Here is a 26,927-nt window from a genome sequence, read left to right as displayed (position 1 = left end):
TAACTAGCAGAAAAGAAACCTTTAATGACATATATACAGGGAAACAGCTGCTGTGGATTCGAAGGTTACAATGTCCTGTAAAAGTAAATTAAGACTACATTAAAAACCACAACCAACCAAAAAACCACCATATTAAAAGAATATTATTTAGGTTGAACAGCCAAGCACTTAAAAGTTAGGAAATGCCACATTTAAAGTTGCTTGTTCAGCCTTAATTCTGCTTTCTTGCATGTCTATCCTGTGCACTGAATGAAGCAGGGATCCCATGGAAAAAATAATACATAATCATGTAGTTAAAGACTGTATCATAATGCATATACATTGTAACAGCAATGTGAGCCCATCCTTAGAATGTTCATGTTCAGTCATTTTGCTGCACTGACAAAATTTTCCTGAGGAACACAAGTGAATACGTGAACTAGTGATTTCCAACATTGGATATCTCAGCAAAACGTGAATGGAATTTCAAGAGTCAAAGCTATCTCTGGGCAGAAGTCTTTTCCTGTGCTGAATTTCAAAGATCTATTCCAAACAATGGATATCTTAAAGTTTCTCAAAAAAGAGTTGTAAGAAACTTTTATAATAGAAAGTGTTAAGCAATGTAAATATAGGGGTCATTACAAACTTCCAACAAAATTAATATTTTTACACTGGACATAGAATTAGAAGTTCTGAGCCTGGAGACCTCAGTTTTAAGATAGTGTGGAACTTTGGTTCCTCCAGAGACCAAGTGTTATACCTATTGAGAACCCATAATGCTTTTCTTACCTAAAAACAAAAATGTCCAAATATTTTGGGGAAGCTTCCAAAATGTTCAATTTAAAAACTTTTCAGTAAATTGGAAAAGGTTCTTTAACTTATAAAACACATTCTGGAAGCAAAATCTTTTCTGGAATTTATAATAAAAGTAACTGCTGTAATTCCTAACAATAGCCATTTCTTGTAAATTTACCCTTTCAGATTCCAAGATATTAAAGTTAGCTTTTGCATATCCTTTTGTAGTAGAGGCCCCTAGAAAAAAGTTTGTACACCCGCATTGTTTGTAAAAACTGAGATCCAACAGATGTGAAACCACTAAAAAGTTGAACCATAATGTTAACCCTGTCCTTCTCAATGTTCTTACTCATCTGTGTATGACACAGGAAGGGACATATACAAGTTTTCTAGCATTACTTTTTTCCCCAAAAATAAATCTGAGAAAATTACGAGGACCTGTAATATGGAAATTAGAATCAAAGGTGCAAATAAGCCCTAGCTACAGTGCAAACTCCTTTCCTCCACCATAATCTAGCCATGCTCTTCTTAGTAAAATTATTCATTTAGGTTGAAAAAACCACAAATAAGGACTCCTAGCGTTGTCAGAATATTTAGTTTAGCAAAACTAAGAAATGAAAGGCTGAATACCTTGACATGACATCCGATTTTTTCGGAGGTTATAACCCACTGTACACACGCATGTTCTGGTAGTTTCTGATGTTGGTAAGCAAAGCTGGGAACACCCACCATTGTTTAGTTGACAGGAATTACTACCTGCAGCATGGAAAAAATGAAAACAAAAATGGATTGATATAACTCTGTGGATCCTGCTGAAGTTTAAACTGTTCTATTGCTTAGTATTAATACTTTAATACCAATTTATTAACAATTCATAGTATTTTATTCACTTGATTTATTTGAAGTTGCAGATACACACAGGCTGAAAACAATGAAAATCTCAGGATAACATCATATTTTATGTTTACAATATTTTACAAATCTCTTTAAAATAAAACAAGCCTAACTAGTTTTATCCTCAGAAGAGTTCCTTGAAATACTCAACTTTCTGGATATAAAAGCTTGTCTATTTTAAATTAAAATAACATGATGAAACTGGAAACATGTCAAGTTCAAGTTTAGCATTCCATGAGCCACTGCTAAAACTTCAGTACCATGACATTAAATTAAAGGCATTTTTAAAATAAATTTAGTTTACTGTAAAGTACTTACACACACACACACAGATGAGTTTAAATGCACTTTACTTTTTCCTGTTCCTGAAACTGTGCACATAATTCCCCAAACACTCCATTAAACTTGTATCTTTAAGATTTATCTATTTATCTAGCATATTAATTCTCATTATCTAAGAGCAGCAACAGTGACAAGTATTACCTAGATAATCATAGGAATATTTTCCACAGAGATATCCCACAGATTATTCAAGGCTCACTTTACTAATTAAAACTGATTGTTTGAATTTAAATAATTTATAAATTCTCAGTTCATTAAATATTTAATTGTTATAGCACTTCTATTATGTTAGGCCATGTGATGCTATTCACAGCATGTTAGGCAGTAATACAAAGTGTAATAAATCCCTCTGAGGATTGTAAAGTACCATAAAAAAGTACACATAAAATATGCTCCAAAGAAAATTTTCTATAAATACAATAGTTAATTATTTCTTCTTGTCAAGTAATATTATGGGGTTTGATTGCATATTCTGACTTCTTTTAACTTGTCACCTTTATTTTGAACATATTCTTAAACTTTGAGTTAGATAATTTTTATCTAGTCGTGATGATGGATATGTTCTGGTAATCCACCTGAGGCGGCTGAACTTTAATTAAACATCAGTGATTAAACTTCAGCAGAATGGATAAAATCAAGACTTGTTTTTAAATTTAAATATATTTTTTATTTAACTCAGATTTTGAAAACATTTAAATTAAATGCAGGGCTTGTTTTTTTTTTTTTTTTTTTAACTATTTAAAATTAAATTAGAAATTGGCATCCTAAGTAAAAGCCCAAACTTATCATAGTCAATTATAATAATTTAAGTGAAATAATAATAAACAAAAACAATTGTGTTTGTTATCAAGTTTTAAAGAAACTCAAACAGCCAATGACAAGAGTCACTGGGATCAACTGAAGACCTGAAACCAACCAGCTTTTTGACAGCAGTAGCCTCTTCTGCAAGTGCCAAAAGAATAATGTCTTCATTCCAGTTTATTCAAGTAGTTCAGTTCAATGATTAGTTCACTCAAAGTTTAGAAACCAATTGTAAGTTGACAAGGAAGAAAATCTTGTTTTTCTTTTCCAATCTATGAAACTAGGTATTAAAGGATGAAATCCACTAGTTCTAAAATCTTGAAGTACATAATGGCGAGACACTAACAGTTCAATTCACTAACTATATATGAGACTTCCTTTGTTGAAGAAATCAGTAAAATTTAAATGCAAAAAGTGTTTAGATAAACTTTTTTTTCTTATCTATCCAGCACAGTTAAACTAAATAATTGATTAAATAAATATAGATAGATATAGTTCCAGAGGGGTAGCCATGTTAGTCTGTATACAGCAAAAACAACGAGAGTCCTGCAGCACTTTAAAGACTAACACATTTAATTTCTGCAGGCATAAGCTTTTGTGGGCTGCAACCCAGGCATCTGACGAAGTGGGTTGCAGCCCACAAAAGCTTATGCCTGCAGAATTTAAATGTGTTAGTCTTTAAAGTGCTGCAGGTCTCTCTTTGTTTTTGCTATATAGATATAGTGTTTCCTCCTGGTTAGCAAAAAGCACCACCAAATTTACTGTAATGACTATATTTAGTTGCAAATCAATATGTTTTAATAGCCAACAAGCACTGAGGATCAACCTTTCTTTAGAAACATAACTAAAAAGTACAAATGCAAGACATGAGTAAAAGCTGAATGCAGTGTTGTTGTAGTTGTGTCATTCCCAGGATATTAGAGAGACAAGGTGGGTGAGGTAATATCTTTTATTGGACCAACTTCTGTTATTAGAGAGACAAGCTTTCTAGCTTACACAGAGCTCTTCTTCAGATCTGGGAAACACACCAACAGAATTTGGTCCTATAAAAGATAGTACCTCATCCACCTCGTCACTATGATAAAAAATCTATTATTTAAATCAACGTTTCCTGCTTACTGATTTGAATCATGATTTGAATCATTCTACCCTGGGTCTTAGATGCCTCTTAAGGAGAATACTGTGGTGTCAAAAAGTCACATTGTCTGAGGAATTATTATAAATGGTCCTCTATCTACACTTATATATACAGTGGTACCTAAGGTGTCACATGGACAGATCTGGTTGCGCTCCCTCTAGTGGACACTGGCTGTGAGGGGATGCAAATGCTGAATCCCACATGCCCTTAGCCTGCTGGGACTGGACAGAGTTTAGGCAGCCTCCCTAGCTTTGGGCTTCTGTGCACACACTCCAGATACAGACTTCATGTCTGACACCCCTCCAAGCAGTGGAAACCCTGCCATTCAATTGCCTAAACCCTAAAACTTGTGTCATCTCCCCTAGGCCTTCCCAGTAGCTCTTGCACATTCCCCAGAATCCTAACAAAAGTGTTAGCCTCCTGGTTTACAGTTTACCTCTTCAGGTGTATGTAATAGAGAGAGGAAACTGAAACACAGACAGACTTTGTACAGGATACTAAACAAACACACGCACAGTTTTTTTGCGGGATAGTGTATATGTCTAAAAACAAGCTCACAGTTAGCAATATACTTGGTTATGTATTTTTTTCATTATAATAATGTGGAAACATCCTATAAATTCATTCTCCTACCAAAGAAAAATAAAATTACTTGATTTTTCTGGTCACTTACTCCCAATTTACACCAGTGCTATGTCAATGACATAAAACGAATTACATTGGCCTAAAACCATTGAGACGAATGAAAAATATTAATGATTTTTCAGATGACATTTTATTCATTTAATTTTTAATCATTTCTTAAGAGGTACATTCCATTAACAAGTCTTAGTTCTGACTACCAACTTTAAGCTTCACAATATCGTAGGAATTTCCTTTTGCATTATGCATCGTATTCAAATATTTTGAAAACGTAATAAAGAAAGATTTCTAAAATACTGTCTAATGTCTTGAAAGTTATTAACTATTGTATCAAATAATACACTGTGGATAGGAAGCTCTACTTTTAGTCAGTGTATCAGAGAATCAATGGGAACAAATATACATCTCTGTGCATTTTGGGAATAATATGGAAGAAGAATACATTATGTACTGCAATGGTGGTTAAAAAACATTTAAAATACAATTTACCTTGCTGTGCTGCTTTATCATATACTTTCATATGTACAATGCCTGAAGTCTTGTTTCGCAGGACAGTGGGGGTTCTTCCATCCCTTTTGTTGCAGGTACCCAGCTGAGCTAAGTTGTGGTCTGCCCACCAGAGTTTTTTATCTGTAAAAATGTCATTTTTTTTGTTTTGTTTGTAATCAAATAATACACATTTGACTCAAATACATCATTAGTTTCCAATTCCTTCTGTTTTAATTAACCTTTGTTCCTTAAAGTCTAAGGAAGATCATTATAATTTAAAAGTACTGAAATCACATTCTCACCCCTTTCCCTCCCTCCACATTAGAGCTCCAAGAATTTTTAAAGTGAACATAATGCTTGAGAAGGATGCCCAAGTAAAAGCCATAGAAATCATAATCCTCTGTGCACAGAAAAATCTCAGCAACATAAGAGTCTAAATGTTATCACAATATCCTCAAATCCCTTTTGATTTGACCATATTTAGAGATAAGCAGGCAGTTCAGTCTCCATGCTTTCAGTTCTTGGCTCAGTGTTCAAATTAATAAACAGCATCTCAATTAGTAAAGACTGTTTTTATCAAGGCTAACACAATTAATTCTATGCCATAAATACCAATGGTCTTAACAATAGTTTAAAAAGGAAAAAAAAAAAAAAAAAAAAAACCCTCTTTACAAACTGAGGCCCCAGATATGTAGTTAAAAGATAGGAGAAAAGGGTAGGACTAAATAGACAGTTTTCACAGTGGAGAGAGGTAAATAGTAGTGTTCCCCGAAGGATCTGTAGTGGAGTCAGTGTTGTTCAACCTATTCATAAACAATCTGGAAAAAGGGGTAAACAGTAAGATGGCAAAGTTTGCAGCTGGTACAAAATTATTCAAGACAGTTAAGTCCAAAGCTGACTATGAAGAGTTACAAAAAGATCTCACAAAACCAGGTGACTAGGTTCTTTAAATTTGTTCTTTTTGCATAAAATAATTATGTTATAAAATCAAGTATCTTGATCTAATGGAATTTAATGAGGGACCATACAGGGATCTCTTTGTCTTCATCTGTGTCTAAGAAAGTACATAGAGCCTGCTTTAGAAATTGCACTACATCTCTTTTCTCCACTGCTTCAGGAAGACCCTGCTCCTTAGGTTATTTCTCTTCTCACGTTTCTCTCTGTTTTTCACTTTCTCTGCAAGGTTTCTCTTTTTTTTTTTTTTTTTTTTTTTTTTTTTTTGTGGTAGCATTTGAATTTTATTCTGCTCCAAAGCCTCTGCCACAGCACTCCCTCCCATGCCTAATTCCAGACCAGTCACTCTCATTTAACTTGGTGTAATTTCATCCAATTTGGCATCTACAGAGGATTTTAGGTATCTAAACTTGGAAATTACCTCACAAAAAGGCTGCTCCCTTCCTCCCCTGAAAGACCTGCATCCAGCCACTACCATCTTGGAGCTTTCCAACTCTACCTGCTCTGCAATCTCACCACCTTTGGATATCCTCATCTGGAAATATTTATTCAGATTTGTCTCTTTATGTAGATTACCTCTCTAAGAGGTAGGAGAGGCTTTTGGGGAAGTCACGGTGGGGACAAGGAGTGGTGATATACATGGATTATGCCATGTTCAACAAGCTGCCATTCATTTCTGTCATTCCCGCACTTCGTTCATTTTAACAGGATGTTATCTCTGAAACATTCTTAGGATTATTTAAATATCAGCATCAATAACTGTTTCACTGCTAATCACTTTAGCAGAAACATCCAGCTAATATACTTATTCAGTGTGGTTAAGTATCATACAGCTTAAAAATGGAAAAGACTTATTTGATCATTTTATCCATTTCCTGAGGTTACTGCAATATTCTCACAGTAAAGACACTCTCCAGTGTTTTGCCAGTTTATTTAAGTATCCCAAGAGATGGGGTTTTCACCACTTTCTTAGAGGAGACTATTTTATAGGCATAGTGAGCCCACAATTAGGAAATCTTTCTAGTGGGTGGGTTTTTGTTTATATAGATTTTTTTCTTTTCTTCTACTTTTATACCATCTGTAATTACACCTATGGGCTCTAAGGTGAGTCTCAGCCACCAGAGAATGAAAAGAAATTATGGGAGCCCCAGGGAAGAAGAAAAGGACAGAAGTAGCAACACCAACAAGAGAAATGGACATACAATTCATGCTTTTCAAAAATCACACAGCAGCTGTTTTTGAACAGCATTATTACTCCTCACTGTTGAACCTTGGAGACCAGGATTCAGGAACTCAGATACAGAGAGGGGGAAATGTGGTCAGATTCTATTCATGCCCTTCTTGACACTTGCCTTCCCTTGATAATGTTTTTTTTTATTCTTTGTCCATTACGCAGGCTCCATGGGAGAGGACATATAAGGGACAGAGAATCTAATTCTTAGATTTTCTACAACTCTGAAGAATCTGAATTTATCTGGTTGATGGTCAAGAGAAATTATCCATTCTTTCACACAATACTGTAACAGAGAACTAACACCTAGACCTAATACACAATACTGATACACAATACTAGAACTAATACACAATACTGTATTCAGAGAACTAACACCTATACCTAACCCAGGGCAGATTGCAAGAATTCAAGAACATCTAGAAGAGGGGATGAAAATGTTCTTTAACTTCTTACTAATGAACCTGATTGCTTCCCAGAGTGCAATATAGTAGGTATTATAGCTGGCAGTCCCTGGTTTTGCACACTTAAAAGGCAGTAACTTATTTTCCCTTCAGAGACCTCTAGAAGCCCTCAAGTTCTGTTAGCTTCAGAGGGAGAAACATGAAAACAGGTCTTTTCTATGATAGGAAAATTGGGTCCCCAGTAGAGCTAGTTGAATATTTTTGTAAAAAATGGTATGTGTGTGTGTGGGGGGGGGGGGGGGGGGGTGTTTTGCCAGCAGAAATTTTAACCAGAAAATACTCATGTTTCTCTAATTTTTGGTTTTCAAAGAAAATTCTAAATGAAAAATTGTGATTTTTGTTATGTTTCATTTTGCTGTGAGAAATCCCACTGTCTTTTACTTTTTAGGAGAAAGTAAAAAAAAGGAAGATAAAATGGGTTTTCCCTCACTCACTGAAATAAATTTTTTAATTGAAAAATGAGAAAAAAATGCAAAATTTCACATGAAATGAACAAAAAAAAACAGTTTTTCAAAATGTTTCTCGAAATATATTTAAACAAACATTCAGCTCTAGTCTTAATGTCCTACTATAGGAGGCAGTGACCAGTCCATGACATGAGAATAAGCAGTAACTACATTACAACAATCGCATATTACTGTAATCTAATATTTTCAAATTGTTCAGAATCTAAATGCTAAATAGAATCAAATTATTCAGCTCTATAAAATATGATCCTGCAGTGATTTCTATATGAAGAATATTTGTTTCAGATTTTCCTGAACTCTGATGCACTGTTTTTAGACTTCTTGATTTAAATTAAAGGATCAAATTGAGCAAATCTATGTAATCAAACAAAAATATATAATCATTTTCAATTCAGGCATAATTAATTAATAAATAATTTGATTAGAATTCAAAATGACCCTGACAAATTAGAGATTTGGTCTGAAATCACCAATATGAAATTTAATGAAAACAAGTGCAAAATGCTACACTTAGGAAGGAAAAATCAAATGCAAAAATACAAAATGAAGACCAACCGGCTAGATAGTAGTAGTCCTGAAAAGGGCTAAAGAGGATCACACATTGAACATGAGCCAACAAATGATGCAGTGGCAAAAAAGGCTTTCTGGGATGTATCATTCACCAGGGTGTCATATGTAGTACATGGGAGGTAACTGTCCCTCTCTATTCAGCACTGGTGAGGCCTCAGTTTGAATAATGTATCAAGTTCTGGGCACCACACTTTAAGAAAGGTACGGGGAAATCAGAGACAAAGGGCTACAAAAATGAGAAAAGATTAAAAAAAACCTAGCATGTTTGTCTTGAGAAAATAAAACTGTGGGGGGTCATAATAATAGTCTTCAAATTATGTTAAGAGCTAATATAAAGAGGACAGTGATCAGTTGTTCTCCATGTCTACTAAGGGCAGGACAAGAAGTAAATTGAAGCAAGGGAGATTTAGGTTAGATATTAGGGGAAAAATTGCTAACTGTAAAGATAGATAACCACTGGAATAGGCTTCCAAGGGAGGATGTGGAACTGCTGTCATTGGATGTTTTCAATGATAGGTTGGACAAACACCTGTCAGGGACAGTCTAGCATATTTGGACCTGCCTCAGCACAGGGGCTAGACTAGATAACCTCTCAAGGTCCCTTCCAGCCCTATATTTCTATGATTTTATATTGTTGTAATTAAGGATGAGCCAAAATAAAATTAAAATCCTGGATTGGACACTTTCAAACTGGGCAAATTTGGAATGGGAACCAAATTTCATAGCTTGGCCTAAACTCTATTCCATTTTCAAAGTCCCCTTTTTTCACTTGGGTGCAATAGTGAACCTAAATTAATTATATATGAACTATTATTTAGATATCTGACTATCCAGTTTATGGAGCCAAATTGATATTTTGACATCTGAATGGTAAAATTTGTGCATGGAATTAATTTAATTTCAAGTGGTAAAAATTGTCACATTTAATTTCAAGGGCAGAATTGTCCTTCAACAAAGGAAGACAGCACTGAAAATCAAAACAGTTACATCTTAATCCACTAGCCCTTCTATTTACATGATGTGAAATAACTGAATCAATGGTATGAATATACTCTGAACATAAAGGTAATGTATTAAATTCAAAATGCTTCTGAAGGACTAGTAAAGAAGCTTTTTCATACATTTTATTTGGAAAGCAGAACTATTATTACTGAGCACACAGCAACTAACAATTAAATCCTTATATACTATTACATATGTAAATCTAAAAGGAAACCTATCACCTCTACGTATCCAAAGGTGGCAGTCCTTGCAGATTGACTGACAAGATGATCCTTTAAAGTGATAAATGGCTATCAGTAGTATTCTATATCTAATGAGTCTGTGATCAGATTATCCCTATAAGATATTACATTAATAAAATATTAATGAAGTTGATTCATGAGTTATAATATATAGATTTACCAACACAGATGTGATATAGGATGTGACACAACATAAAAGGGGGGGGTGAGGGAAGGAAGAAACTTGTTCTATAAGGGAAGCCATGGAAAAATGTATAATTTTAAAGAAGAATTTGATGTTCTAAAATTAAATGTTTTGGGCCTGATCTCAAATGTTTATCTGAGATGCACTCAGTGCATGACTCATGATGTGTGTGTGTGTGTGTGTGTGTGTATTTTTATATAATACGGAATTTTTTTTATAATCCACTTTCCTGTAATCCTCTGCCTGAATCAGCATAATTTAGAACACTGCCATGGGATGCCGCCTAGAGCACTTTCCTACTGATTACTACATTAGCCATGAATTGTCAGAGCTTACTGCACTCCAGCTCCACCTCTAACACGTGCAACCTTCCCAAAAAGAATTCATGTCTGGGTTTCAGCAAGGAGGCAGGTAACAGAGTCTTACACACACTGGCTTTACATCCCTTATGTCAGTGGAATCCCCCACATAACCTATATGCTTCTCTGGGAGCACAAAAAAACAGTTGGGATCCAAGATCTAGCTCTCTGTATACTGGCACTTGGGGTGCTCTAGCAAAAACAGCCACCTGACATCTTGTTCCTATATAATAAGTATGGAAAACCTTCATATATTTTTCTCCACCGGATGTAAGCGGAAAGAGAGGTTATACAACAAGCTCCATTCCAGATAGCTCCCCACACTGTAAATACAGTTTTCTCTCTCCTTTTCTCTCTGAATAATATGTCCAATCCATTTCTACATCCCTCAGTGGAACATTTAGTCAGACTATTTTGCTTACTGTGCTGATAAATGAGACTATTACTGCTCTCATAAACAGTATCTAGACCATCTACCTCTCCTGCTAATTCACATCATGTAATTAGACAATCCTGTTATCTTTGTTCTTAGATCACAGAATCATTTTTTCACAATCGACATTAGAATTAAGAGACTATTCAGCACAAAATAATCTCATCACTAGTCCTTAGAGTATTGGCTTTCTTTGGATATAGAAGATGAATGGTCTCCTGCACCTATACAATTTTTTAAAAGATGAAATAGATCAAAATACACCACACACTGATTCTTCTGTCTTCCTCTCCATTACTGTCAGCATGATTCCTGGTTGTTTACAAAAACTTTTTAATAATTAAAAATATTTCAATAAAAATACAAAAAAAATGGATTTAGTCTTGATTATACTTCCTCAAGAAGGCCTTTTGGGAGAATTAGAGGACATGGGGTGGAAATGGTTTTAAGAAGACTAGAAGGTGTAGAAGAGCTAGGAGTTAAAGATCTCAATCACATAAGAAAGTTGGACTGGGATTTTAAGTACCTTGAAGCCAATGCACAGTCTGACATTTCAACTGTATGACAAAATATGAAGTTCTGAAGTCTAGATATCCTGGGGAAAATCATCCTGGGGAAAATCTGAGCCAGTCTGAATTGGCCAACTAGGCCTAAGAGCTACAGAGCAAACTTTTTGACTCTTCAGACTCTATTTGAGTGGGCAATGTCCACCAGATAACTGCCTGATTCCAACCAATCTGCAACATTCCTACATTTGACCGTAAATGTACCTTCTAAGCAGAATTTTGGAATGAATCTTTCAACTTTTTTCATTCATTTCTGAACTCTAATTAAATGTTAGATTGAATTCATTTCCTCTAAATGTACCACAATCCAAAATACAGCTTTCCTCTCAGCCTAAACAGTTCACTAGCAATTATATTTCAAACTAAAAATAATGCTGTCATAATGGAATGCTAGTAAAAGTATAAAAACAGAATAAGAGAAAAGGATGTAAAATTATCTTTACAGCAACCTACACTTTATCTTTAAATACAGCTCTTGATTTAACATAAAACACTGTGGAAGAATTTCACCTTCACCAAATAGGAAAGGGTACCTCAACACTATTTTAAGCCTTTAAGTAATATTCTGAAATTTAAATGATTTAATTGTTGCATTTATGCTAATGAGAGTGTTCTCCAATCACTAATTACAATCTTGTTGCTGAAACCAGGCTATAATATACATTACAATAGTTATATTTATCCATTTTGTAGGGTAATTAGCATTAAGAGCAGCAACATATTGGGAAACAGCAATTTACAGTGACAAAAATTGCTACACTAGCATTGGATACTGTCCTTTGGAGATTTCAAGCAGTACTTTGAATGCATATTTTGATGGGTCATTAGTTTTCATTAATAGTAGTTTGAGTACTTAGGGAAGACAACTATGCACTGCACTTAGCACTGGGCAAATTGCCTAGATATATTTCATATATTACTGTTAATGTAATGAAGTGTTATGGCAATTAGAAGACTGATAGCTGAGAAAATTTAGGTATAGTATCTGATTTTTTTTTAAAACTAAGTAGCACCTCTCACTACAGAATTAAAGTCACTGAAGTAAAAGGGAATACTTGTATAATTAACCACTCAGTGGGTAAGTAAGAATTTGCACTACTGATGCTATTTTGTGAAATTAATCCAAGACTATATAAAACTCCAATAGTTGATAGATCAATTGTATCAAATTAGTAATCCAATATAATGGAAATTACAAAGTAAAAATATTTTAATAGTTCGGACATTTTCTATATGAAAAATTAAAAGTATAGTAATTTTACTAGATATTTTGAACGTACAGTAATATAACTAGATATTTGTATTTATTTTACAATTCATTTTCAAAAGGTCATCCTGTTAATGTATTAATTCCTATTAAAAGGTCTATAAATTTATCTTCACGCTTGTGAAATGCTGCTGCTTGAAGTTTTATAAGCATTTCACCAGGAATAGCACTTTCTACCTAAATATAATCATTCAATGCAGAAAATGTAGTAGATTTATATTAGTTTAACAAAGAATTAATATACTGGATCAACGGGTATTTTCTTTATAAGAGCTTTAATTTTAAAAAGTGACATACAACTTGAATAAGACAAACAAAAACAACCTTCACAACTAAATATGCAACAAATAACAAATTAGATTTTCTCTTTTTGTATTTATCAAAAATGTTACCAACAAAAGACAGGATATCCAACATTCATAGAGATTAGCACAACATCACAACATATAATACTCTCCTGTAAAAGGCAAAATCCAACTATGTTCATACAACATTTAATGTTTGATGTTATGAATTGATGTCCTGGTAGTCGTTTTACAAATGTCCATTAAAAAGACCTCCACTCCCTCCTCCCAGGAGGACTCCATCTCTGTGATCAAATGAGCTTTTTAATATATTTGGGGCTTCCTTCCAAGTACTTAAATAATCATCTTTAAATAGATCTCCTAATCAATTTTGAACTTTTTTTATTTGAAGGCTGCCTAACTTTTCCTCCCATGCTAATGTCTTGTCTACACTTAATACGCTGCAGTGGCACAGCTGCACCGCTGTAGCTGCACTTCTGTAGCACTTCAGTAAAGAAACTACCTGTGCCAATGGAAAGTAATCATAAGGGGTAGATAATCTTGCTACCCAAAAGATGATAGATAGGTCAATGGGAGATTTCTCCCTTTGACCTAGTACTGTCTACACCAGGGGTTAGGCCAGTTTAAATGTGTTGCTCAGGTGGTTGGATTTTTGTACCCTTGAGTACATAGTTATACTTACTGATTTGTTAGTGTAGATCAGGCCTAAGTCCTTGATGCAAGATGAATCACATCTCAGAGACAAGGAGCTCAACAGTCTGGTCAAGTTAAATTAAGATGGCTCTCTTGACATCCAGGCTATATGATCTACCGTTGTTAGGCTTTCACAGATTAGGACAGAACAATGGGCACATCACCACAATATCAGTATGTCTAATTCAAACATAATGACAGGTTTCTGTAAAACCAAAGAGCAAGAATACACCTTGAAGGTACTAAAAATGGCAGCATAGAAGAAAGGTGATTCTTCAAAAAGCCTAGGTCTTGGACAAAGCCTCTGGCAACCGGAAATTTGCTGAGTTTCTACAAATGACAGCTGCTGAAGAATCTTCAGGAACACAGACTCACGTCTATAGAGAAGGCCCCAAAAATCAAATATCCTTTCAGTAAACTCTCTAATGTTCTGCCCAAGGGATTTTGAGTTTTACCCCTACAGCTACAGGGATGGTAGTTCTCCTACTCACCTTCACTATTCATTTCAACCATGAAAGTCTCCACTTCCTGTCTCAAATACATAGCTAGGGACCTTCACCTCCCAGTCAGAGGCTATTTTGTACTAGGGAGATGCTATTTCAGAACCAATATACAATTCACGTGGGGTGCACAGAAAGAACTTTGAGAGGCACAAACAGAACCCAGATGACAATTCCCAGTCTAGTGTCTTTACCAGCTCCTCTCTGGCTAGTGAGTTGAAAACAGGCATGCTGGGACCATATATCAAGCATGTACCACCGTGAGACTGGGATGAGAAGCTGAGAACAGGCATGCTTGATGCATAGCAGACTCTTAAGGATTGTTACTGGGAAGAACACTGACAGATGAATGAAGCAGTTAACATGTCTCAAAGCTATTATTTTTTTACTGTATTCATATTGGGGTGTTCTCATTCATCTGAAAAGTCAAATTGAGGTGAATGGGCCACTTCACACCTCTTAGAGTATCCTGTAGTTTCAGGATTATCCTGTGCCAGGGATCTGGATGTAGCAAAGCAGTTGCTGATGATTAATTTCATACATTATAGCAGAGCACAAGCTCTGCTGAAGTTGAGATTGTTTTCAATGCTGTATCTGTGTTGGTCCCATGATATTAGACAGACAAGGTGGGTGAAGTAATATCTTTTATTGGATCAACTTCTGTTGAGGAAAGAGAGAAACTTTCAAGCTACACAGAGCTCTTCTTCAAAGCCGGGAATTGTGTGGGTGTTATTGGGCAACTTCACCTTGAATGGCCCCTTAGAACATGTTTAGCATAAATAGTTACAATCTATTCCACCTCGTATTTAGTTGTAACACTCTGAGTACCTTTCCCAGATATGAAGAAGAGCTCTATGTAGCTCAAAAACTGTCTCTTTCACCAACAGAAGTTGGTCCAATAAAAAAAAAAACTGCCTTATCCTCCTTGTCCCTCTAAAATTGAGATTGAGAAGACGTCTCTGTTTCAAGGCTAATTTTTTTACGTGTTCTAAAATCTGCAATCTTACTTAAATTGTCTTGATATTTACTGTGCCTCATGAACACGTGGGGTAGGGATAGTGATCCACATTTGGGATAATTTCAGCAAGAGGTTCCTAAAATACACTATTGTGAAAAAAAAAAAAAAAAAGCTTTTTTTAAAGCTCACAGATTCGACCAACTTTTTCCAGGTTTCTGAAATCCTAATAAGTTAATGGGATGGGAAAGGGAGGATGAGCTGGAAATCGCAGAGGGGAAGGAGGAGATGAAGGAGGGGAGAGACACACCTGTCTTGTCTCGTGCTTAAAGTTACTGCAAACAACATGTAAAAAAACTGTCAAGCTTTTGGGCTATCGACCATGCCTGAGATTTCTGTCACTGGCCTTGTTAGCAATCGCACACTCCAAACATGTCAAAGCACAATCATTATTCCCATTCCACTATAACAATGTGTATCTAAAGGTGGGGGGAGGGGTGTGGCACAAAGAACTTTAGAATCACATAGAAACCATGTGGCCTAGAGGAAAGGACTGTAGACTGGGACTTAAAAAACTTGGGTTCCATTACCAGCTCTGCCACTGGCCTGATAGGTGACCTTAGCCAACTAATTTCACCTCTCTGTGCCTCTGCTTACCCATCTGAACAACAGGAATGATGACGCTTCCCTCTTTGGTACTGCTTTGAGATCTACCAATGAAAAGCTCTATTTAAGAGTTATTTCCTATCATCATTACCTGGCCACAATAGTGTCTCAACTGCAAACCTACATGATAACTATAACTGACTAAATGACCACTGATCCCTACCAAGAACATTTCTCTTTGGTGGGGGAGGGAGGGAAGGAGAAGGGTGGAGGGAAGCATCTCTACGAAATTCACTGACAAAAACTTTATTAACTCAGAGCTCAGGTTGCTCAACAGCATCTTGTTCCTTTCCAGAATGTCAAATTCAGCAAACCTCTGAAAACCAAGAAATAAAAAGTTATAATACATGTCCATGCAGCTTTAAACTCTGCCCGCCCGGCCCTTTGAGTGATGCTTCAATACACCCTAACATACACACCCAAACTCTTCCAGTGCATGGTACTGACAAGAAGATACGGACACCTGCCTTACACTCAAACATTTATGCTTACTCTACAGAAATAAAAGTTAGCAGATGTAGTGTTTTAACATCTTCAACTCCTTATACAGTTCCTTCATCTTTATGTACATGATGCCATCTAACAATACACATTCACTACTCTTCTTTAAACCTATATTCATCTTCCAACTTTTGACAATCCCCATGGCAATAAGACTCCTGTGCCCTGATACTGACACAACCTACATAGTGCAGCATTGAAATGAGGCATATGGGATCTCTCAAAGTACACATGTATCTGTTTTCTTTGATTACACACACAGGCATCAGGGAGAAGGATTCTCATATATCTGCTGTGTGGCACAACCCCTATACCTTTCATTTCCTCCATACTACAAACACAGATCTTTGAAGCAGCTCCAACTAATTCCTCCACCATTCAATACAGGTACAACTAATACAGTGAATGCAAGCTCAGTTGCAGTGCATGCAGATAATTTCCAGTGGCTATTGCTACCGCCCAGGGGCAGAGTTAAGTTTGTGTGGGCAGGTATCTTGACTCTGTATTTCCTGGTTTTCAGAGGTTTGAGTTTTGCCGAACTGACATTCTGGAAGGACATGAGGTAACACAAGGCAACTTTAATTCTTCATTAACAAAGTGTTTCTTGTCAGTGATTATGAATGCAACATCAACAATTTAAGATCACAATCACATTTATCATTCATACCAGTTCTCAGTTCAGTCTTTGAAAAAAAACAAAACAAACAAGCTAAAAATTCTGGCTTAGCATATACAAAGAGAAGATTCACTCGATCTCATGTTATTCTTTAGATATATTTTATTATGCTCCCACTGTCCAGAGGTTTCTTGCAGACAGGTGGAAGTAGTGAAGGAAATTCATGAACCACATAGAAAACTCAGTACTAAAGTAATCATTTCTGTCACTTACATGATAAACTCTCTATCCTGCATAAATAGTAAAATAGATGTAATACAGTCCCATTGTTTTCTTTTATTTCCTGGTCTAGAACACTTCATTTGATACTGTATAATGATTTGCATATCATATTATTATAATTGTTTGTCATCATTTCTTTCTCTCCTTTTTCTGATCTGGTTCTGATTTGGAAATACAGTATTTTTGGTTTTTAAAATTGCATTAAATACCAGAGACTGTATCTAAGAAACTGATTAAAACCAACATCATCATCCTAAGAAAGTAGTCAGCAAGCAAGCATGCTATTACAAAATGTAATAACTGTAACATAAAATGTACACTGAATTGCATACTGAAGCCTCTGTGTATTTGCTCACATCAAGTTAGTTATACTCTACACATGACACTATCTACAAAAAACTTTACCTGTTATTCACTTTCTTCCACAAAGTTAATATACAAGTCATATTTGCAGGATGTCACAGATCTGTCTCATATAAAGACAAAGGCCCAGATTTTAAATGTATTTAGATGTTCCTACACTCAGTATTGTAACATCTAACTGATTTAGGAGACAAACTCTCATTTTCAAAAGTAATTCAGACTCTTAGGGCTAGATTTACAAAGAAACTTTGACACGGTGACTAAGTATCACCACACCTAACTTTTAGGCACCTAGAAATTCACTGCAATTCACAAAGTCTGAGTTAGGTGCCTATGCTCCTTCTACAATGAAGGGGAGAGGGAAGTGCCTCAAGAATAGGATTAATAAAAGCTAACCCATTAGGTGCTCCTTATGTAAAATAGCCAATTAGAGATGCCAAGGAAATAGTGATGTGTAGCTCCTTCAATCTCTCCTGTTAAAGCTGTTCCACTGTGGAAAAATAATTTTAAAAAGTAAGTAGAGCAGAAGGACTGGATTCTGGGTAAATTCTCTAACCATGAGGCTACCAAGTCATAATAAGCCCCTAGGAACTTTTACAGCAAGAATTTAGGCACTGAGCAATTTTAGGGGCCTATGGAATTCAGGGGGGCAGCTGACCAGGGGGTTGAGAATCCCAGTTGCTCCTGATTCTGCACCTAAAGTGGCAATTAGGTGCCTCCATCCTTTTTTGAGTCTAGCCCTTAAGAGTCTATATCTCATTGACAGTCAGTGGGATATTGGCTCCTAAGTGTCTTTTGAAAATGAGACTTAGTCCTCTAAGTCACTTAGATGTTGCAAAACAGAATGCGGCTGTTCCTAAATATCTTTAAAAATCTGGGCAAAGACCATAATATGGGCTTTAAAAAAAAATCTAGACATCCGTCTAAAATTGTTAACTAAGAAAATGAAGAATTACATATAAAAAGATATTCTTTTATTTTAGAAAGAAATTTATTTAAAAAATATGTACCAGCAAGTATCAAATGGAAGCATGGACTAACTGTACTCTATTAATTCTTAAAGTGAGTAAACACAAAACACTGATGTTCTGATAGTAACTATAAACCTTTTAATCTGAAAATTTAATCTGAAAGCATTGACTCTCTTGATCTCAACACTGGTTACAATTACTAAGATTCTCAGCTAAAGACTTCAGGCAGGTATAAAATTTAGGAGGACATCACAGTGAAAGTATGAACAAATATCCTTATTCCCATCATTAAACACCTCCTATAATTCTCTGAATGAAAGACAATGTTTTTATTCCATTAGCATTGATTTATACAAAAGATCTCAGGCATAATAAAGTCAATGAAATTATACATTAAAAAGCTCTGATTCTTTCTAAGATGAGTTAAAATACACACTGCTCTTTTTTCCTCAATTGATTTTCACAGCACACAAAATTTAATGTGTAATTATTCAGATATTGAACCTATTTTAGCAAATTGCCAGTTGAAACAGATTAATATTGTGATGTATCAGTGCTGTGACAAAAGCTCTGAAGTTCAGCTGATACAACTTCATCTATTATTCAATATTAGTAATTAAATACCAACTATGTAACCACATATTTTATATGTATATAAACAAAAACAAAAACATGCACATTGAATAGAGGATCAAATTAAAACAATTTTTTCATAGATAGGTGTTTGGAGGGCACTGAGGGGCCAGGAAGGTATCTATATACATATCAACATAAAGCAAGTTTATTAAAGATACCCATTTTCAGAAACGTCAACCCAACATCACTGATTTATATAAACTCAACTAGTGACAGAGGGGGTGCATAGAGAGAGTTTTGTAAAACTTTCAAAAACCTTGCAGTCCAATTAATACACACACACACACAAATGCCTATATCCAGATTCTAGTTGCTCTAACAGTTAAATCTACACTTTCAAAGTATCACCCAGCAGCATAACATAGTAGAACAAGTAATTTATCGGTCGGCAATCCTTATAACAGATATTTAGAGTGTATCCTAAATATTTAGAGTGTATCCTAAAAGTCAACAAATTTGGGCTATTATCGATTGAGTGAGGGGGGGTACTGTGAATAGCAGAACAAATAGATCCTCAGAGAGAACACTTTACCCACTGCTGTGTGATAGTAAGGGGGTCAACTTCTTATTGCACATTCTTACAATACTCACTGGATTCACTTGTGATCAATGTGAATCATCAGTAGAGTTGACTGAGAATTTTTCAATTAATCATTTTTTCCATTGGAAAATGACAATTTGCTGAACCTAAAGACTTTCAGTAGGAATGTATCAGTTCCAATAAAAATTTTGTCATGAAGGTTTTTCAAGAGCAGGATGAAATTTCTGGTCAAAACCAGAGACAGAGACCCTAGAAAAGCCAATTGGTCAGGGCACTCTGATTCAGAGCATGCACTAGAATCTGGGTCTCTCAAATCCCAGGTAAATGCTCTAACTACTTGGTCTTTCTGGGATGGGTCTCTCTGAAATCTGTCCTGTTGGAGCTATTCCACTTATATATAAATAATTAAATGTTTATTGGCCCACTGAGAGTGAGAAACCGACTCTATAGCACAGTGGATAGAGCACTCATCTGGGATGTGGAAGATACAAGAACCTGAATCTGGGTTTTCCATATGCCATATAAGTGCCATAACCATTGGGCTATTCGCTATTCAGGGGTGGGTTGTGTTCTCTCTGTCTGTTAATTCATGTGAAAAAGATTCAAAATGTCTCTGCTTTGTTCCAGTGTAGAACAAAACAGAAAAAAAAGAAGTCTTGATTTTTTTTCCCTCTGGGACAGAAAAATCATTCTAATCATCAGGAGAGCCCAGCCCAAGTCATCAGATCCTAGTGTCACCTCCAAGCTCAATTGATTTTTTCATTTTTCTGCTTTTCTAGCTAGATGTCATGCTTCTGTTAAATATCTTTATGTTTTTAAATGCCTAAGCATATATAAGACTTTCATAAGTGGACCTTAAGTTCAACTTGGTGGGCTTCTGAAGAAGGATTATGGGGCCATGACCAAAATAGGGATTCAGTTTGCACCTAGGGAAGGACAGAAGGACAGAAGGACAGTCTAGGGAAGGACAGAAGGACAGTCCCTGTGTTCCCTTGAGCAAAGGGATTGTGACTGCCTCCAACCTTCACACAGGAATGGTAGAGAGGATTGAAGTCTCCTTGCACACTTCCTCACTGCTATACCAAAATCAGTGACAATATGGTTCACAGGTTTTATTGTCACCATCTTACATTAAGAGCTCATTTCTAATGTGCTGTCCACTATCAATCCAAGCTCTTGTGCAGTTTTGACAGTATTATTTTAAAAACATTTCTCCCATTAAAAAATATCCATATTTTGCATAGATGTCCCCCAGATGTGTTGTATGTTTTTAGGTTGAACTGAATCATATGTAGTTATTTCCTGACCACATTTCTAACCTTCCTAACCATTTCCTTTAAGACTACATAGGCGTTTTTTGTTTGTTTGGTTGGTTTTTTTGCAGTATCCGCCTCCTAGACAAAAGAGACAATGCATATTTCCCCTGGAGGAGGAAAATATGTTAGAGTAAGAGAGACAACTCTTAAATCCATATTTCTCCAATTCAAAGTTAACCTTGCAGTAAGAACCAACAGGGGAAAAAAAACTAATCTCACAAATATTTCTTGGTTTTTGGGTTTTTTTTAAGAACAACAAACACAAACATAAGTAGTTTAAATTTTTATTATAAGTTCATAGGAAAAAGCTTTGTGCAGAAGAGAAAGATATGGAGAAAACGTCCTAAGCAGCTTTATTTGTGGCGGAGAGAGGAAAGGATTGATATTAAGAGCAAGTCTATTTAGACCTTTAGACCCTATCTTCTCCCCAGTACTTTTTGATACTGCTCAGAAAGATTCTATTGATGCCTACCTAGGCAACATGGCAGTTTAGGCTTAAATACAGAAAAAATAAGTGGTAGTTTAAAACTTTTTTTAAATTTTTTTTATCTTCACATCAGAATTTTATTTCTTTTTTAGGAAAACAAAGGATAGCAGTATACATTTGGAATGTAGTTGTGAAATAATACTATTTGAATAAATTAAAAATCAATAAGAAGCTTTAAAATGTATATAGAATGTTGAATCATTTAGAAATATATATCTTTATAGTAAGAGACCTTAAGTTCAGACCTCAAGTGACCTCTGAAACCACTTAGCTAAAATAAAATAAAAGAAAATATATACTCACTGGTGAAGTTCATTTCAAATGTACTCTTATGCTAATAAAGCAGTAATTTTTTCCAAGCATTTAGCAGGTCATAATTAATCAGTATCCAATCAATATAAAGAATAAGAAATATATTACCCCAGTACTTACCCATAATGGTTAAGGCTGTAGCTTTTGTTAATTCTTCTTTCATTGACTCCATTATTTCTAAATTACTACCATCCAGGTTGCATCTATTTATGGTTCCATTTCCTGAACTGATCCAATAAAGCTTATTCTCCATATAATCTATTGATAGACCTGTAATTAACATATACAATTAAAACATAATTGAAATTGAAATATGAAATTTTCATTGAATGTTAGGGTATTTTTATCAAAGAAAAGAACATTCAAAGATTATGAGCCAGTAACAAAGAGATCTAGATATAAAATACTCTCTTGTATTAATGTATATTACTATAGCAAAGATGAAAGCACAATAACATAGACAATTTACAGTGAAAATAAATGTAATTATATTCATATTTCTTTTCCCCTCAGAAACATAAATTAATCTATGACTGACTGATGGTAGGGCATTTTCTGGTATTGAACAACTAAGCTGGATGAGCTGAGATCCTAGGGGAGGTCATTAACTACCAATAAATGCCCCAAAGATGTCATTATTGCTATTATAAACTAAAAATACAAAATAAGGAAAACATTGTAAATCACTTGTGTTGAAAACTGGAAGAGAAATTATGCTTCTTTTCCTCTGTACAAGTTTATCTTTACAATACAGGGAGCCCTTAAAAGAATAGAAAAGTAACCAACAAGAAAGCAAAACTGCTTACTGGATTTATAATACTAATTAAAATTCTACTTAAAATTTTGTTAATCAGAATTAAACAGGATATATATATAAATACTTGCAAAAATGTTATATTGAACAGATGAAGTAAATAAAATGCTTGTCAGACCTAATGAAATCATGAAAATAAAGGAAAAAATATGACAAAGTAAAAAAATATAAGAGATGATGATCTTGCAGAATTCAGTGCTGCCTGAACAGGAGAAGACTCTCTCCAATCTTAAAGTAATTGCAACACATCTCCATGATAGATAGTTGATGTACAAGAAAGAGCAGAGCAACTGTGAAAATCAATCCCTTTACATTTGATAGATTTGACAAGAAAATATATGCCAAAATACTGGTGGACAGAACAGGAATTGGAGGGTACAGTTTGATAAAGAGACCAATAATATGAGTAAGGAGTTGGGGGTATGCACACCTCACAGGTAGCATAAAAAAAGATAGCCCTTCAGCAGTAGTTTCTATTAATTCTCAAAAAGTTAGTTTTCAATATAATGAAATGGGAATATGAGTAGATTCTGGTAATGTTTGTCTTCCAGGACAAACTAATTAAGTGATATGTGCATTATTTGATATTTTCAGTGTGGCTGTGGAAATTAATGAGAATCTTCCTGTGAGACTGTTACTTGCTTGAGGACTAAATATGGGTGCACTATGGGTCAGATTCTCTGGCCTGCTCCATTTCTGTTTCACCCACAGTGAGGATCAGTTCACAGAGACTGAAGGGCAAGCATAACCCGTTCTTATGCATCTCTCCTCACTGCCCCCAGCACACAGAGTGACAAAGGGGAGTGGCCAGAGTTCAGTGTGCTCCAGATTTCCTCAGTTGAGGAACAATTTCCAGCTAGCACAATTTAGAGAAGCCCCTAGATGCTCTAACTCACCCTGAAGTTCAGAGTTCAACTGAAACATTGGATCAGAGAGCCATAACCGGCTCCTGATAGCTCCATCTTCTGTCCTGCACTTAGCAGAAGCACCCTATATCTTCTGGGTCCTATATCTTTTGGCCATCAAATCACTGCTGCAAAACTTATAGTGACAGCTGGAATACATGGTCTCCAAATTGACAATAAGGTTCCTAAAGTAGGAAATCATGCAGATTATGTATTTCTCCCCCTAATACTTGAACCCACCTGTAACAGTACCTCTAGTTTCTCAATTAATAAAGTTACTATTTTTTCATGGTATAAAGCAGACAAATATAAATCAGCGACAATCTTAACATAACGGATCAAGTTCTAAATAAGATTTCTAGAGAAATGAAACATAGTTTAAACAGAATCCAAATGTAAAGCAGAACTCTCAGTTGAATTAATCAAACTGATGACAAATTAAAGGAAATATTACAAATGGAGTAAAAGTAGAGATCAAAATGATTATGCTCTCCAGCATACAGGAGTGTTTACCAGTAAATGTCAAATTTTAAGACCGAGCATATAAAACTGCCTTCATCATTTTTAATCAATTTAGTTACAATCAAGTTCTCATAAATTAATCCAAATGCCACCAGACTGCTGTCCATGTACCATAGCTCAAGAACTGTTGTTGTATATGGATACATTCCTACATCATGCCTTCAAAATGGTATAAGGAATGGAATGCAATATTTACAAAATGTCTTTGGAGGAAAAGACGGGGCTAATAATATATGTTTATGTTATCAGAGGTGTGGCCTTAATTTCTCAAGTCTCATGAATTTATAATTGGACTGTTAATTGGCAATAAGCCTGTTTCTGGATGGGGTGCAGGCAGCGGTGGCAGCAGAAATCTCCATATTACTAACTGATGATAAATAAAATAAAATCTAAACAATCTAACAGTGTAAAATTCCACAGAACATCCCGATTTTGTTTTATTTTCTTACTAAATCCTCAGTATAGGAAGATACATATTATCCTGACTCATGTTTTTGAGATAATCAGACCTTATATATGATAATGCACCAGATAATGCACATATTATATGTGATAATGTGGTAATTGTTACACATGAAAGAGGATGTATTAGGAACATTACCAGAAATAAGCAATGTATACTTTTTAATATACTCCTTATGAAATACAAAATTCCAACAACCACTTTCTTCCAATACCTTCAAATACAGTATAGTTTAGTGAAAATGGAATATAACTGATAGAACCCTAGTAAAACAAACCACAAAAAAATTAAAAAACAAAAGAAAAGAAGACTAGGTTTTTTTATGGGATTATATTTTAATTACCTATAAAACAGATATTCATACAGCTTCATAATACAGCATAAATGGTCACAAGAATACTTTGGATTTCTGTGTGTGTCCATAATCCCCAGTAAGCAGGACACTCTTTGGCAAACTTTACAGCAACTTGCTTAGGTAAGATGATTCTGGAAATCTATTAATCAGGAAAGAGCTTGGAAAATGTGTTATCTAGTTTAAAACCAATTTTATGTATGAAACCAACTATATGGATCATCAATTTAATTATGCCTCTATCCTGGTGAAATATTGTTTGGAAGAATGTTTGCCACTCCTTTACCAATCTATAATTCCATGCAACTTGAACCCATCACTCTTTAGGCAATAAATTCAAGAAGTTTTTTGTAAATAAAATCCCCCCATGGTAATCCATTCATACATATAATTCTCTGGACATTCTGTCCTCTTAACATTCTAATGATGGTCTGAATGGCTGTATCCATAAACAACTGATTAAAATTAAAATTAGAATAAATTAATAATTATAGCAGGTGGCAAAACTGGAGAGGGGAGTTCTATACTGGATAACAGGCTTTACAAATACAAGTTTGATTTTACTATATTTGGAGATATATTTGACTGATGTGAATTTTGTTTTAAATATGAAAATAGCTTCAATTAGTAAATTCAAATCAAAATATAAACAGCTCTGAGTACTCAGTACAAGTGAAACCGAGCAATAAATCTTAATTGGGAATGTTTAGTTTAACAATGGATTGCTTGGAATGCTGATTTCTACTTAAAAGAAACAAAAGTTATTCAGCCAATACTGAAGGCTTCAATTACTCAGTCAGCAGAAGTACAAACTCATAAAATGCAACTTGACTGTTTTGATAAGATTATGATGAACTTCTGTTTCAAGAATGTTGCACACACAGATTAGACGACAAACAAGTCACATAAACCAGTCTATTATTGAGTCTTCTTTTCACCAAATAAAAACAACTCCAGTGAATCTGCTACTTAAAATATGTACAAATAGTAATAGAAAGAATCCAGATAAAACAAAATAATATTTCTGAGTATTGCTGCAATTCAAAGTTCCATTCAGGATGTTACAGCAGCTTTCCTCTGGTTTAACTAAAAGTTTCAGAACTCTTGTAAGAAAGTCTATTCTTGTGAAATTACAGCCCAGTTTTAAAGTGAGCCATGCCCCATGCCCCATACTACAAAGCAAGATGAAAACCCCCCAGAACCTTTGCCAATCTGCCCTTGGAGAAAATTCCTTCCTGACCCAAAATATGGGGATCAGTTAAACCCTGAGTATGTGGACAAGACTCACCAGCCAGAAACCCAAGAAACAATTATCTCTAATAATTCAGAACCCAGCCATTTAACATTCCTTCACAGGCTATTGATATAGATACCACCAGTAGTCAAGGATCAGTCAATTGCCAAATTAGGCTGTCCCATCATAACATCCCCTCCATAAATTTATCAAGCTCAGTTTTGAAGCCAGCTAGGTTTTTTCCCCCATTGCTCCCCTTGGAAGATAATTCCAGAACTTCACTCCTCTGATGGTTAGAAAGCTGCGTCTAATTTCAAGTCTAAACTTCCTGATGGACAGTTTTATCCATTAGTTCGTGTGTCCACATTGGCACTGAACTTATATAATTCCTCTCCCTCCCTGGTATTTATCCCTCTTGTATTTACAGAGAGCAATCATATCACCCCTCAACCTTCTTTTGGTTAGGCTAAATAAGCCAAGCTCTTTGAGTCTCCTCTCATAAGGTAGGTTTTCCATTCCGTGTACTATCCTACTAGCCCTTCTCTGCACCTGTTCCACTTTGAATTAATCTTTCTTAAACATGGGGGACCAGAACTGCCCACAGTATTTCAGATGAGGTCTCACCAGTGTCTTGTATAACGATATAACGATCCCTATCTCTACTGTGGAAATGG

The 26,927-nt window shown here is 35.2% G+C and overlaps 1 protein-coding gene across 1 annotated transcript in view; it reads right to left on the bottom strand.

Annotated features, from left to right (window-relative positions):
* Window positions 1-26,927, bottom strand: part of LRP1B (LDL receptor related protein 1B) — a 1,171,881-nt gene that overhangs the window by 376,677 nt on the left and 768,277 nt on the right. Inside the window, 3 exon segments of the mRNA XM_067549510.1 lie at window positions 1,405-1,530; window positions 5,081-5,221; window positions 22,084-22,233. Coding sequence (XP_067405611.1) covers window positions 1,405-1,530; window positions 5,081-5,221; window positions 22,084-22,233 — 417 coding nt within the window.

Source organism: Emydura macquarii, unplaced genomic scaffold (assembly GCF_026122565.2).
Source record: "Emydura macquarii macquarii isolate MOO-44397 ecotype Brisbane River unplaced genomic scaffold, CSIRO-AGI_Emac_v2 contig_1253, whole genome shotgun sequence".
NCBI classification, from domain to species: Eukaryota; Metazoa; Chordata; order Testudines; family Chelidae; genus Emydura; species Emydura macquarii.
The sequence above is the reverse complement of the archived record's forward strand: the minus strand, read 5'-3'. Positions and strand labels throughout refer to the sequence as shown.